Here is a 13,855-nt window from a genome sequence, read left to right as displayed (position 1 = left end):
TGATCAGAATTTATTTTTAACTAAATTTAGACCAATTTCTTAGTTTTCATAGTCAAAAAATTGAAGGCATAATTCTTTTCACTCAAACCTAAGGCAACTATTAAATAATATAGAAGAAACAGCTGGTTTTTGTACACAAGATACAGACACCAATTACCTTATATCCCAAGATAGTCTCAGTGACACCTTAATCGCTTGCTCTGATTCTCCTTTATTTTAGCAGTTTGAGAACTGAGCATCATTGCACTGTGGCGACTAAGTGAGCATAAGCCACTTAAAAAAAAGGTTCATTGCTTCCCAATCCAAATGAAGTAAAGATCACCTAATTTTATGGTTTCTGAAGGGATTAAAGATGGGTTTGAGTTATAAATAACAATTAGAAATAACATTTTTTTCTTTACAAACTTAAAATTATCCTATATTGAAGGGGTAAATGATCTAGTTTTTGGCAAGGATCTATTACTCAGAGCAAAAATAACAGAATTTACATCCAAAATTCAGCTGAACATTACAGTTTGTATCTTTAACATGTTAATTTTTTTAATCAAGAAAACAGTAAAGCCTATTCAAAATGAGCTAAAAACATGTTAGTAGAGTTCAGATAACTGATGATAATTTCAAGAGACAAATAGAGATGGATGAAGTTGAAGCTGAGATTTGTTTAAGAAGTAACTTTTTGTGAATAAGGAAGGAAATGCTCAGATTTGAAAAGACTCTTCTTTACTACAGATTTTACCACTCCACTTCAAATGAAACATTTTGTAGTGATTCTTCAAATGAAGACAAAAGGAAAACTTCAGGTACATTAAGTACACCGTATGTTACCCTGTTTCACATACCATGAAAATACTGTAGACAATATGTATTTTAAAACAGAATCCAGATCAGTTTGATGACTTACCGTGGGAAATATGCCAAATATATGAGGGTAAAGACATTTTTGCATTATTATTTGGACTTCGTTATTTTAGCCAAACACATCTGTCTCAAACCTTCATCTCTGTATAATTAGAAAATATCATATGTCTGTAGTACAATTTGAAGACAGTGAATCAGCTAAAGTTTAACTTTAGCTAAAAAGTTGAACAACGTGACAGTCAAAGCAGGTAAGCAAAGGTCTGTTGACCTCGGCAAAACCATGTAATTCTGTAACAAACTACTATCTACTTTTTCGGTAGTGCTGTAATAGATCTCTTAGTGCATTGCATTCAAAAAGCCCTTAACGTGAGGCAGAATATTATCCTCCCATTTTATGGTCCAAAACTGGGATACAAGAAAATACAAAAGTTGTTCAAGGATGTGAAGGACCTGATTATACGTGTTTTGAGAGATGCTTGAGGTTTTAAGGACCTGTCATCATAATACAAGACAACATTAACTACTAGGCAGCAGTTCTTTCCACAGAAACATCCACCTATCCAAATGATGACTATATTATTGCCCCATTGGCTCAAGGGGTCAGCCATAATTCTGGGCTTTGCAGAATGGCTTTCATTTGTATTGCCAATTTCTTACACAAGTCAGATACATTCTGCTGTATTTTTGTTCATACACAAAAAACATATATATATATATATATGTGTCCTGGTTCCCTGAATACAATACAAAACAACAACACACAGATGATCCTAAATAGGACTATACAATACAAGTCACAATCTTTATTTTAATAACAAGTAAATAAAGAATAGAAAAAAGATTTTTGACTGGATCAAAAGCTTTTTCGTTGCCTTCCCCTCCTCATCTCCCTGCACCCCCAAACTGGGGGCCAGTTCAATGAAGAGAAGGGTTTTTTCTGGAAAAAAAGAAGTTAAAGTATGTCAATAGTTTCTAATATTTTGCTCTGGTTTTTTTGTTTTTTTCCTCAAAGTTTGTCTACATTACAAAATGTAACATAGACACCACATAACACTACAAAACATTGACTACTGCATCTGTAACAACCTGATGTTTAGCTTCCACCGCTCCAGAAGAGTTACAAGGCAGCTGAGTTGTTCACTAAGGATTACGATGAATCTGACCAGAGTTGCAGAAGCTAAACCAGCTAACCCAGCAAATATGTACCAAAGCAGCATTCGTGTGGATCTCTGCAAAGAAAACCACTGAGCTTTGTGCTGGGAATCTATCTTAATTATCTTTGTCAGGCTCCTTGAGTGGGAGGAGGACAAACGAGGTACTTTGTTCACTTTTATAAATGTCATTGGATAGTCACGGTTTCTTAAGATATGAATGGTATGATCTGAGAAATTAAAGAAACATCATGAATTCCTCAATTCTTGCAGTGATTAACAGACTAATCCAAAAGCCACGGAAGTTACTAGAAAGACTGCACAGGTATTAGCTCAAGCCCAGATGCCTTCTTAAGTTAAGGCATGAATTATGTTCATAACTACTCATGTGTAATTTATATGGGTGTGAACTTCCCACAAGCAGGGAAAACATTTACCATTGGACCACACAGAAAGATCATGGTTGAAAATACTTTCGAAAAATGTCCACAGATGAAATTTTAATCAGTTTGTCTCTCAGAAAGAAACCTGCATCACTGTTCATAAGAAATGGAAGTATGTAGCCGTTACAAGCTATTCATGACTGACTTCAGTGTCTTTGACTAATTAAGCCAATGAAAACAGCAGCTTGCTGATGTCTTTTAACGCATAAGGATTTGTGTATCATAAAAAGAAATCTGAAATATATGAAACACTAAACTTGTTCAGAAATCTTCCTTGCCTAGTTCAGTTTAGAACGCCCACACATCTTCATCTTATGCTTAGAGAATCATGAAAATAGGATCAGGGTCAGATTAGTGCTTTGAACAAAGAACTATCAGACTCACCAAAAGCAGCAATGAAAAAATACTGAGATTTAACGTTAATGTCTTTCCAGTCCCTCAATTATGTCAGCTATTAAGCCAGAATTCTTTTTTTCACGTTTAGGTATAACAAATATAAAGATCATTGTTAATACCTATGAAAATAAGATGTCTTACCTGTGAATTTGATATCAAAGATTCAGCTGCATAGCAAATGCTATACAGAGCAAAAGCCTCTGAGATGCTAGGAAGTCCAGCAGATATGACAGCAAATTATGGATCTGTACAGAAATTGTTTTTCCCATTTCATGAAAACTGCCTAAAATCATACGCTCCCAAGTCTTTCTGAGAAAAACCAAGATCTTCCAATAATTTTTGTTTGCAAAAGAAAGCGAGAAAGAAAAAATGCTACCCCGGTTTAGAAAGTACAACAGGGATTAAACAGACATGAGTTCAAGTCCTTCTTGCAAATCAGGTAATGCACAAACTTGAATGTCAGTCATCCACATACCATATCACTATGGTATTTGCCAATTTATTTTGGAGTCCTCCTCACCCTATCTTGGTCTCATTCCTCCTGCTTGGCTTGCTGTTTTACAGCAAGTATATATTGGCCAAAATATTCCTGAGAAAAACTTTGGTGATATGAGTCCCAAATTAGTCTACTTAATCAGAAAAAAGAGAACAGGAAAATCATATGCTAATAATAGGAATGATGCAAAAATCTTGTTTTAAGAGGCACTAGGTTTCACAGTGTCAGTAGACGTTCCTTTTTGTGATGAAAGCTGGCAAGATTGATTTCCTGAGTGTATGCTTACAGCTCTATTATATAAGAAATGAAGGATCAGTGTATTACCATGAAACCATCGAGCAATCCTGTTGGTGTTCCTCTCAAACCCAGCACGTCGAGGGATCTGCTCTTCTTTGAACCAGCGAATGACGACATCTCGGGAAAAGGGTCTAGAAGGACGCTCCCAGATGTTACTGCATTGAAAGGCCAGTAATTACAGAAGAGAGTCATACAGAGAATTAGCAGTGTATGAAAGCAAGGGACAATATAAATACTAATCTCTTTTTTATATATTCACAAAACATACAGCTACAAAATGGCCAGTATAACTGCTGTTCAGCATAGCTCACTGAACAATTTTAACCTTTTTTAAATTTGTTAAAATTATTTTGAGTTTTAATGGAAACCAGAATATTTTGATTTTACATTTGCAATGGAACCTTAAACATTTTCTTAAGCACAGAACTTAAATTGAAAAACAATTTATCACAAAAGATGCAATGGACACTTCAGTCAGCTTTCCTTTTCCACCTCATTTTTATTCAAATGTTCATATTGACAAGAAAAGTTTACTTTTTTGCTTAGAGTATACTCCTTTTTACTAGAAAGAAATTCTAAATCAGAATCAGCTATAATAGGTTGTGTATCCAAACCATGGAGCATGCTGGAGGGAACGTTTTGTTTAAACTCTTATGTTCCCTTTGCATTCTCTACTTGCCAGCCTCCCTTACTGTTTCTATTGCATTTTAGATTATTTTAGCTAGTAGGAGGCAAATCAGGTAAAATACATGAAAATCCACCCAGCTGGCCCAAATAAGGACTAAGGTATATTATATCAAACGAAAGTATGACTGCATTCCAATTAAGCATACAATCTCTTTTACCCTGAGAACAGTAGTAAAAGGGAGGTTTTACAATGGATTTCTGTATAGTTTGAAATCCCATGGGTTTCTGGGTGCTCAGAGCGTTAGCACAAATTACCAAATCTTCATCACTGTTCTTCTTCAGATAAATAGGACGAAGGCTAGTGTGGGTATGTCTACTTGTACTATAATTTCACTTTCATTTGGTGAGACATACATTTCACAGTGCCCAGTACAGTAGAGGGCTACATACTTCTAGCTTTCCTACTCCACCTGCCATGGAGCTGTCAGTTAATGTTGTATATTTCTAGACAATGTAAGGGAGAACTATTACTAAAATTAGATTGTCAGCTCAGAAGTCACCAAACAGCGTTAAATTAATTTGCGAGATAATCAAGAACCCTCAAAACCAATCAAGGTTCTGCAATTCATGTCAGCAAGGTGCTCTTTAGAAAGGAATAAAAGCAAAAAGATAGATGCTGTCTGCTTGATGATATATGCAACTGAGTCCTCCTTTCAGCTTGTCTTACTATTACTAAAACTAGTGATTGATTCTGTTGATATCAAGTGATGAAGCCTGCAGTGAATGTAATAGTTATTGCTAAGTTACACAAACACGTGTGAGTAGATCTGACCAATCAGACCATCATAAAATTTGAAGATACAACCATGAGTGAAAGGAGAAAGTGAGAATTCAGTTATAGACACAGTTTAAAAACCCCAAACTACATACGTGTTTCTTATTTCTATTTTTGAATATTTTCTATAGAGAAACAAGAAACCCTTTAAATTCCAGGGCCCTACAATCCATTCTCATTTCTTAACTGATTTCTCTCTAATTCAGTTTAGTTTTGAAAAATTTGTCAAATCCATAATTTTTTCTGCCCTCGGCCAAATCTCAAAATTACTGTCTCAGTTTCTATACAGCTACTGTGGTCAAGCTTGTCCAGTAGGGGCAGGAGGAAAGAAATACAACCACAAAAGTAAAAAAAAAAACAAACCACAGTAGGCAAAAGGATAAAAGTGAATAAGCGGGCCAAAGAGTTTCCTCAGGAAGAGAACACTCAGCAAAATAAGAAAGACAGTAGGAAAAAAATCGAATAGAAGCTTTCTAAACTATATAGAAACTATAAGAAAGAGAGATCTCAAGTAAAAATAAAAGAATACTATTTTCATGTGACTTTTAAAAGAAAAGGCAAGGCAAGGTAAAAACTACAGGAGCTATGCTTCATGCTGAAAAACTCAGAGACATAACACTGCACCCACATTCCCTTGAGGCAAAAAAATCTGTCTCACACTAGTGGTAAATAACAACAGACTGTGCATCTCTTCCCTGACCTCCCAGGTCACTGGCAAAGTAAAATTTTAGATACACATCTGCTCCTGCTTTACCATACCAGTGTTCGGTGTGAGAAGCTGAATTATATACACTTATGTATATTCACTATTAAAGCACGTGTTTAGATCAACTTTTATTTTTCTTGATACCTTCACAATCAAGTCCTAGACAGACAAAGAGGAGCCTTAAGAGATAACAAAAATAAATACTGCCTGTTTTTTGTAGTATAGCTTAGGATAGTTTTTTTATAGTATAGCTTAGAAACAGATAAATAGTATTGAATATGAGCTGGATAATGATCAGAATATTTTTCAGCTTTTTTTCAGGCCCTTTTTGAAAAGGATCACATCTAACACCACCAAATTCTGCAGTAAATAACCTTCACCTCAGAGGCTCAGAACTTCAGGGCAAAATTATGGACTGTCTTTTTCAAAATCTGCCTCTTTTACTAGTGTTTTTATTACTTCAATTTGAAGAAGACTTTAACTAGTTTGGAAAAATAATGAGAGAATTCCTTTGTGTCCTGTTTCAGCTGGGATAGAGTTAATTCTCTTCTTAGTAGCTGGTACAGTGCTGTGGTTTGGATTTAGTGTGAGAATAATGTTGCTAACACTCTGATGTTTTAGTTGTTGCTAAGTAGCGCTTATCCTAAGTTAAGGATTTCTCAGTTTCCCATGCTCTGCCAGCAAGCAGGTGTGCAAGAAGCTGGGAGGGAGCATGGCCAGGACAACTGACCCCAACTAGCCAAAGGGGTATTCCATACCATAGAACATCATGCCCGATATATAAATGGGGGGCAGTTGGCTGGGAGGAGCGGATCGCTGCTCAGGCATCAGTCAGTGGGTGGTGAGCAATGGCATTGTGCATCACTTGTCTTTTCTTGGGCTTTATTTCTCTCTCTTTTTTTTTTTAATATTCCTTTTCATTACAATTATTATTATTATTATATTTCTTTATTATTATTGTTAGCATTATATTTTATTTTACTTTAGTTATTAAACTGTTCTTATCTCAACCCACGAGTTTTACTTTTTTCCCCGATTCTCCTCCCCATGCCACCGGGAGGGGAGAGGAGTGAGCGAGCAGCTGCGTGGTGCTTAGTTGCTGGCTGGGCTCAAAACACGACACTTTGACAAGTTGATTTGATTGTAACTTTAAAGATCCTGCTCTCTCTGAAAGTGAAATTCTGATTCCTCCTCAAACTGGGAGTTTTGGCTGTTACCAGAGAGTTTCTGTGTTTCAAGGCAGTAGAGCAAAGAACTTGTCAAAGCAGAATACATTTCCAAACAATGAGGGACTGATTCTCTCTGGTGCTACACTGACTAGTAAAGAAAAACAACGTAATGCAACTCTTTCCTTTCTGAGCCTGGATATTGGTGGTTGTGATTTTTTTTTTTTTTTTTTTTTTTTTAGCATTTAATGCTACCGTCCTGCCAGTGTTCACATTGCCTTTGTCACCACATGAAGCCAAATTAATGGTATAAGAAATAACCAGGAAAAGAGTAGAGTGACTAGTCAACTTTCTAGCATCCATCTGCCAGTTTGGATTCTTTTCCTCTTTTGCAATTCCTGGTGCTCCCTAAATAGTCAGATGAAAGATTAATAAACACCAAAGATACTTGATTTTGCCTGAAAAAAAACTTAACCCCTGAAACTTAGGAGTATGACAACTCTCTGTAAAATGTTTCAAAGAGCTGTTAAGTAGCAGGCAGTTTTAGGCTTGAGGCTTAAGACTTGCCTAAGAATTTGTCCATTTGGCTTCTCCATATCACAGCCTTGCATACTAATCTAATACTGACTTTGGAAGGACCCATCTCTCTCTGTGTGAACTCTAAGAAATCTGTCTGAAAAATAAATGGCATTTAGTTCACATTCAATCTGTTTTCATTTTTCTTTAAAAATTCTTTTTCTAATTGTAGTGAAAGAGCAAGACTCTGAGAATTTCCAGCAACTGAAGAAGAGCTTGTTGAAATGGTGGGGATTGGAGAGGGAGCAATTGAACGGAAAACTATTTCAAAGTCAGTCCTGTACAAACCAACCTGGATGCTGCAGAGAGAGACAGCAAAGGATTTGCACTATTGTTGTTCAGTTTTATCTCCTGATCGTTATTCAGGCTCGTCCCCTGGAACAAATTACTCAGGCCAGCCACTCTTCCCTTCTGGATGGCACGCAAGGACTGTCGTCGGTATTCATCCCGGGCCCTGCGTGCTTTGTGGCTCCTTTCCTCATCTGCAGCTTTGGAGCGGCGCACTGGGTAGAATGAATGGGAAGGATGGGGAGAAGAGACTTTAGAAATACAAACAGCCATTCACCCCTTTCCTTATACAACAACTTACTACCTTTATTCCTTATATGACCTGATTTTCAGAACTTATAAATAACAATGCAGTATCAAAGAGATGGCTAACTGGATGACTTCCCTGATGCTTGAAATACAGGCCTACCACTAGATGAAGCATGCCAGACTTGAGCTATCAATGAACTGATCACTGGCAATAACTCTACATACTGTGATTACATCTGACACTTGCTTTGGCTGTAATAAGAGAAATTCTGCTTCAGGACGTCTTTTCCACTGGCAGAGCACCAAGTTTTATGTTTCAAGAGAGAATGTTAACTACTGCTTAAAATTAAGCCTGTGTTTAACAGAATTCTTTGCAACTATGCACTGAACTAGAACTGCAGGAGCTACTCTCAAAACGTACAATTACAAAAACTAACATGTAGGTCACACTTTTTGTTGTTAATGTTGCTTTCTTTCTGAAAGGCAGATGCTTTCTTTGTTACAGTACTTGAAGTCACAGAAGTCTCCATCTTGAAAACTGCAGTCTAAAAATGGTTTCAGTAACAATGGAGAAATTAATAGCCATTGGAAACGGCATGCTGATGCTATGGATGGGGTTGTCTCACACTTGAGTCTCCGAGTCTTGCATATAAAGAACCAGAATCTGTACTGGAAGATTTAATACACACTTATCCATAGCACTGACCAGGGAGTTATATATTTCCATAACCTGAAATGAGACTGCTGCTCTGGCCATTGCAGATCAGGCATCTTTCACTAAAACTTCTTCATTTCAAAACTAATGTACTAACAATCCTGTCTTCAAAATGGTATAACTTAAATGCACCAAGAATTGTACTGCAAATATTTGTCATCTATCAGCTCTTTTCTGGTGCCTCAAGCCCCATTTTGATGATTTTTTTGACACACAAATAACTTCAGGCAGGCAAATTATTCCAGTGCAAAACAAACCTTTAACATCCAGTGAAGCAAATATTAAAGCAGCAAGCTATTGCCTCCAGTAGCAATTATCAATCCTGCCATGACTATCTTGGCTTAGATCATACCCAATTCATAAAGTGCACACACTATTTCTTACTCTACTGTGATCGTACCTGTGACTAGGAATGCATGATATAATACCAGACAGCTGCATTTCATTAGGCTGTTTGCATGCCTCTGGTTTACACTCCTGATTTAAAGCAAGCAGAAGTATAAATGGATTTGTCCAAATTATGAAAAGATTTAATGGAATCAAGAAATAAAAGCACTCAAAGCAAAATGAAACAAAATAAAACCGTCTGGGCAAATGAGGGAAAGAGAAAAGACCTTTAAGTTTAGAGTTATATAATATTATCATAGGTAGAAAGATATACAGGACTAAAAGCTCATCAAGATAGCATAATAAACAAGTCACAGATGCTTCATATGTATACAACTGGCAGGATTTCAGTTTCATTTAACTACATACCCTGCAGTTTTAGCGAAACACAGTAACAAACAACTGTATAGCACAGAAAATATGAGTAACAGGTTTCACTATCTTACAAGTGATTTTTAAGGGTAGATAATGTCATCTAAATATACTACTTCAATGGGTCAAGTATATTAGTCACAAAATTTCTGTGACTTATCCTTTGTAAGGCCAGTCAGTAACGGCTGCTTTAAATGTGGACTTTGTGTTTGCAACAACACGAGAGGCAGCAAGGAAGATGAGTGCGATGCAGCTTGGTAAGACATTTAGAAACCAGTCATTGTTTGTCACAATGACAGTACACATATCAAGGGCAGACTGCCTGGAGCTTTCTGGGATTCTTTTCTACTGATGTACAGGCTACCTGGTAACGAAAAAGGCAAGGTATCTTCATGCCCCACTTTCCTCAGCAATAGATACTGTTTTCAACAGACATTCCTACTGTATTTTTCCTAGCTAATAAATCTATACCATCAGAAGCCAGTGACTCAGACCACATTTTCCCAACCTGTATCAAATTTTAATATTTCTTAACACAAAACAACGGAGAGATGTAGCATAGTTTGCAACTGTCAAATAGTAATATTCAGAAAACTTTTTGAAAGGATGTGTGACACGCTGCCTTCCCTATCCATCCACATATATGTATATGTGTTTATATATATGTATATACCCTATGTATATGTCCTAGTAGTACCAGCTACTAAGAAGAAAATTAACTCTATCCCAGCCAAAACCAGGACACCATACAAGTGTATATGTGTCTGTATATACGTCGGGATAGGAAAGGCTGCATGCCATAGATATCTAAATGCATGCACATAGATTTTTTATATATACATATATAGGCATCTCTTTCACGTTATGAAGAATTTTTATGGAAATTTCCCAACTGAGGTATCTGAAGAATTGTATCATTGACCATAGGGACGCATAGGGTCTCTTAATCCTTTTTTTTTTTTTCATTACTGGAATCCTGATTTTCTCCATATTCCATTCCTTACAGTTTTTCCCAGAAACCTCTCTCTCTTTCCTCACATTCCTCTATCTTTAGGAATTGTCTAGTACAGCTCCTACTGTGGATCTGTGTTGCTATGTTATCCCAAGTTTCTTTTAAAACTCTCTGACTGGTCAAGGTATGGGGTAAATAATCAAAGTCACTGGCATCAATAACTGGTTTTGGTGACTGGAAACAGTATTGTGGATAAAGATTCATCCAGCCGTTGCGGTCAGGAATCTACAAAAAGTTTTCCATTACATTCCAGACAAGATGAAATGTGTCACATGAACTGTTCTCCCTTACTGATACCTCACACAAATTTGTATATCTTGAGAAAGTCACTCAAAGTCTGAAGGTAAATCTGGACATATTTCTGTAGCAGGTTTTTCTTACAATAGAATTTAATGAATATTCATATTTCTCTCTTGGACTCTGAACCAACTCACTAGAAATAAGAACTTTATAACTGGATCAAGTGTAGCACAAATACTCTAAGATCGAAGAAGCCACAAATTCTGCATTACCTGTTGTATTTCAGGACACTTCATAGCCTTTCTCACAATAAGAAAGCAAAAGTAGTCAGGACTTCTAGTGCTATCTTAAGTAGGAACAGATTACTCTTCTTGACTGGCTGTCCTTTTACAGTAAATGTACTTCTGACATGACCCCTGTGCAAAGCATTAAATTCAATAGTATTTTCAGTAGTGAGACTAGATATCTGAATGATGTCTTCTGTCCTTAAAATCTCTGCATCATCACCATAGGTCCACATATCTAGCATCAAGAATTACTACAAATAATAATTTACATTTTCTTCATCTTCCTTTTATATTATGGAATAATGTCAGGACTGACAAGACTGGGAAATGAGGAATTGGATTGATTTGTCAAGCTCACAGGAAATCTACAGTTCAGCCAGTTCCGCTAAGTCCATCTCCACTACTAGTTTTCTCTTCAGGTGCTGGTGATACCAACAACAGTTACATCCTCCTTCAGTGCTCGTAAAATTAAGCACACTTCTGCCCTGATGGCATGGGAACTTGTGTAGAAATGGCTGAGCTGTTGATACAGGTTAAGTGCCAATATGATTGTAGCTGCAGTAGAGCAGGCCAAAAATGGGTTATCAAACCCTCCTGGAAAACTCGTAAAAATATCCAGACTGAGGTCTGTGCTGTCATGATTATATGGTTACCATTACTAGAAATAAATAGTTTAAAGCCAGACTGGACACGTCTACATGACCTGCAGTATGAACATATTCTAACAACAAAGAAGAAACCACAAAGCTTGTGTATGCAATAGCTCTTATGATCCTATAGGTCTTAATCTGAGTTTGCCTTGTTAACGTTGAACAGTTTACAAGAATCTATTATTCCTCTATGCTAACCTAAGTTGTCTTTTGAGTGAAAATACAAGATTGCCTTTTATATTTTCACTTAGGGTTGGGAAATCCCTATTAGCAGTCCTGGCAAAGTTCTAATACCAAATCTTTTGATACAGATGAGGATTAATTCATGCTGTGCTGCAGCTGAACGTTATCACATCATTTGTGAAAGACTAGAACTCTCCGTTTCATATAATCTATTTTGTGCTTTTGAAGAGCTATGAGTTACAGTCAGAGCTATGTGAAAGCAGAAAAAACCCCATGTGCCATGAATATGCATCCTCGTTTTTAAATTATTTTGTTTCAGCTTTACCCTTGTTAATAATCCTTGGAAGCGTGTTTATGAGCAATTCAAAATGACTACTTAATAGATAAAATTCAATCTTCAAATTTTCTGAGTGCACATACAAATCACACGGTGTTTTTCCATTTCCTAATTGGAAAATAACTTCCCACAAATACTCTGCAATATGGCTCCAGTTCAGCAATCTTATCTGAAAGCATGTGAATAATTCCATCCCTATTCAACAACACACTCCGAGACCTATTGAAGTTCAATGAGCACATACTTAAGGTTGAGCACTTGCTTAGTTAATGCGGAGCTGAACTGGGGACTACTTACTTTAAAATTCAGCATTTTATCAAATGCTTCTGCCAGTAAACTCACTCACTTGAATTTCTGTGGAAGATAAGTACCAAATGAACATAAATTCCTTTAAAATTCATACAAAAATAAATGCATAGACATAGTTTGTAGAAGAACATAAAAATATAACAATATAAAAGAAGCTATAATGAGTCAGCCTGGTATCCTACTTCCAACAGAGACCAAAAGTGGGTGCTTAGGGAAAGGCATAAGAATAGATCAGGTCACTCAAATCTGTTCACATTTTTACTGGAATAATTTTTGTCTGGAAATGAGTACAGCTGGTCAGATGGTATCTGAGCACTTCATTGCTTGATGCAGTTTGCAGGGGTTTGTAAGTGTACTAACAGAATGCCTTTTTGCAATATTCAATCAGATGAATATTTATGCTACAGTTTTTCCTATTATCTTTTGCAGATTCCTTTTCTGCTCTCACAGAGAGAGGTCACACTTAGAGACTGTGATATAGGGTATTGTTTATTGAATACTCTAGAAACCTAACAAAATGGAACAGCCCATAGAAAGGTCCAAAACTAATCAGAATATATACACTCCTCTATCCAAGCTTAGCCTTAGTTCTCACTTCTCAGTTTCAAAGAATAAGAGCTTTGAACAGTGAACTCTTTGAATCAATCTTTTCCACTATTCATCTTCTCATTTGCTAACCAATGTACTTGCTGCACATATTAACTCATAACTGTCCTCTAAAATACCCCAACATATATCCATTATATGAAATCAAAGTGTATAATTGCTCTTACAACATCATTTTTTCCTTTTAGTACTGATTTCTCAAGTTATTCTACATTTGTCATTTAGTATATTAAAAAGCACTAAAATGATGTATTTCAATTAACACAGTGGTTCTATGGGCTTTTATAGTTATTTGGCACAATCAGGCAAACAGCAGAAGCAAACTGAACCGAACAACAGAAACTAATATTAGCAACACTTTGCTTATTGCCTTGGCAATAAACAGCTGAGGGATAATGTGATGAGGAGAGATGAATCCTCATCACATTCTAAATTCCATCTACTAAATAAATCAGTAGTGTCATCAATATCGTTGCTACATTTGCTCTCCACAATAGCTGCTCTAGCACTGCTGTTCCTCTTCAGTACTGACCCCTCAGCACTGTTGAATATGAAGGGCTGACTTCAAGGAGGTAAGACACAAAGGAGCCTGGCCTGGTTCCTAATGGCCAATACGGTTTCCATTGCAGGTGCGGAGACAAAAGATGTTAATATTACATCTGCTTGTAA

At 36.5% G+C, this 13,855-nt stretch overlaps 1 protein-coding gene across 2 annotated transcripts in view; it reads right to left on the bottom strand.

The window, feature by feature from the left end:
* SH2D4B (SH2 domain containing 4B) overlaps positions 1–13,855 on the bottom strand; it is a 66,193-nt gene that overhangs the window by 25,006 nt on the left and 27,332 nt on the right. Inside the window, exons 5-8 of one of the 2 annotated variants that reach the window (XM_050899304.1) lie at positions 7,865–8,054; positions 7,145–7,164; positions 6,374–6,377; positions 3,669–3,796 (exon numbers count right to left, since the gene is read on the bottom strand). In XM_050899304.1, coding sequence (XP_050755261.1) covers positions 3,669–3,796; positions 6,374–6,377; positions 7,145–7,164; positions 7,865–8,054 — 342 coding nt within the window. Of the gene's footprint in view, positions 1–3,668; positions 3,819–6,373; positions 6,378–7,144; positions 7,165–7,859; positions 8,055–13,855 lie in introns of both variants that reach the window. The other variant, XM_050899303.1, reaches the window with a different exon arrangement.

The sequence above is a fragment of the Gymnogyps californianus genome, chromosome 6 (assembly GCF_018139145.2).
Source record: "Gymnogyps californianus isolate 813 chromosome 6, ASM1813914v2, whole genome shotgun sequence".
Lineage (NCBI taxonomy): Eukaryota > Metazoa > Chordata > Aves > Accipitriformes > Cathartidae > Gymnogyps > Gymnogyps californianus.
This window is presented reverse-complemented; position numbering and strand designations above follow the sequence as displayed.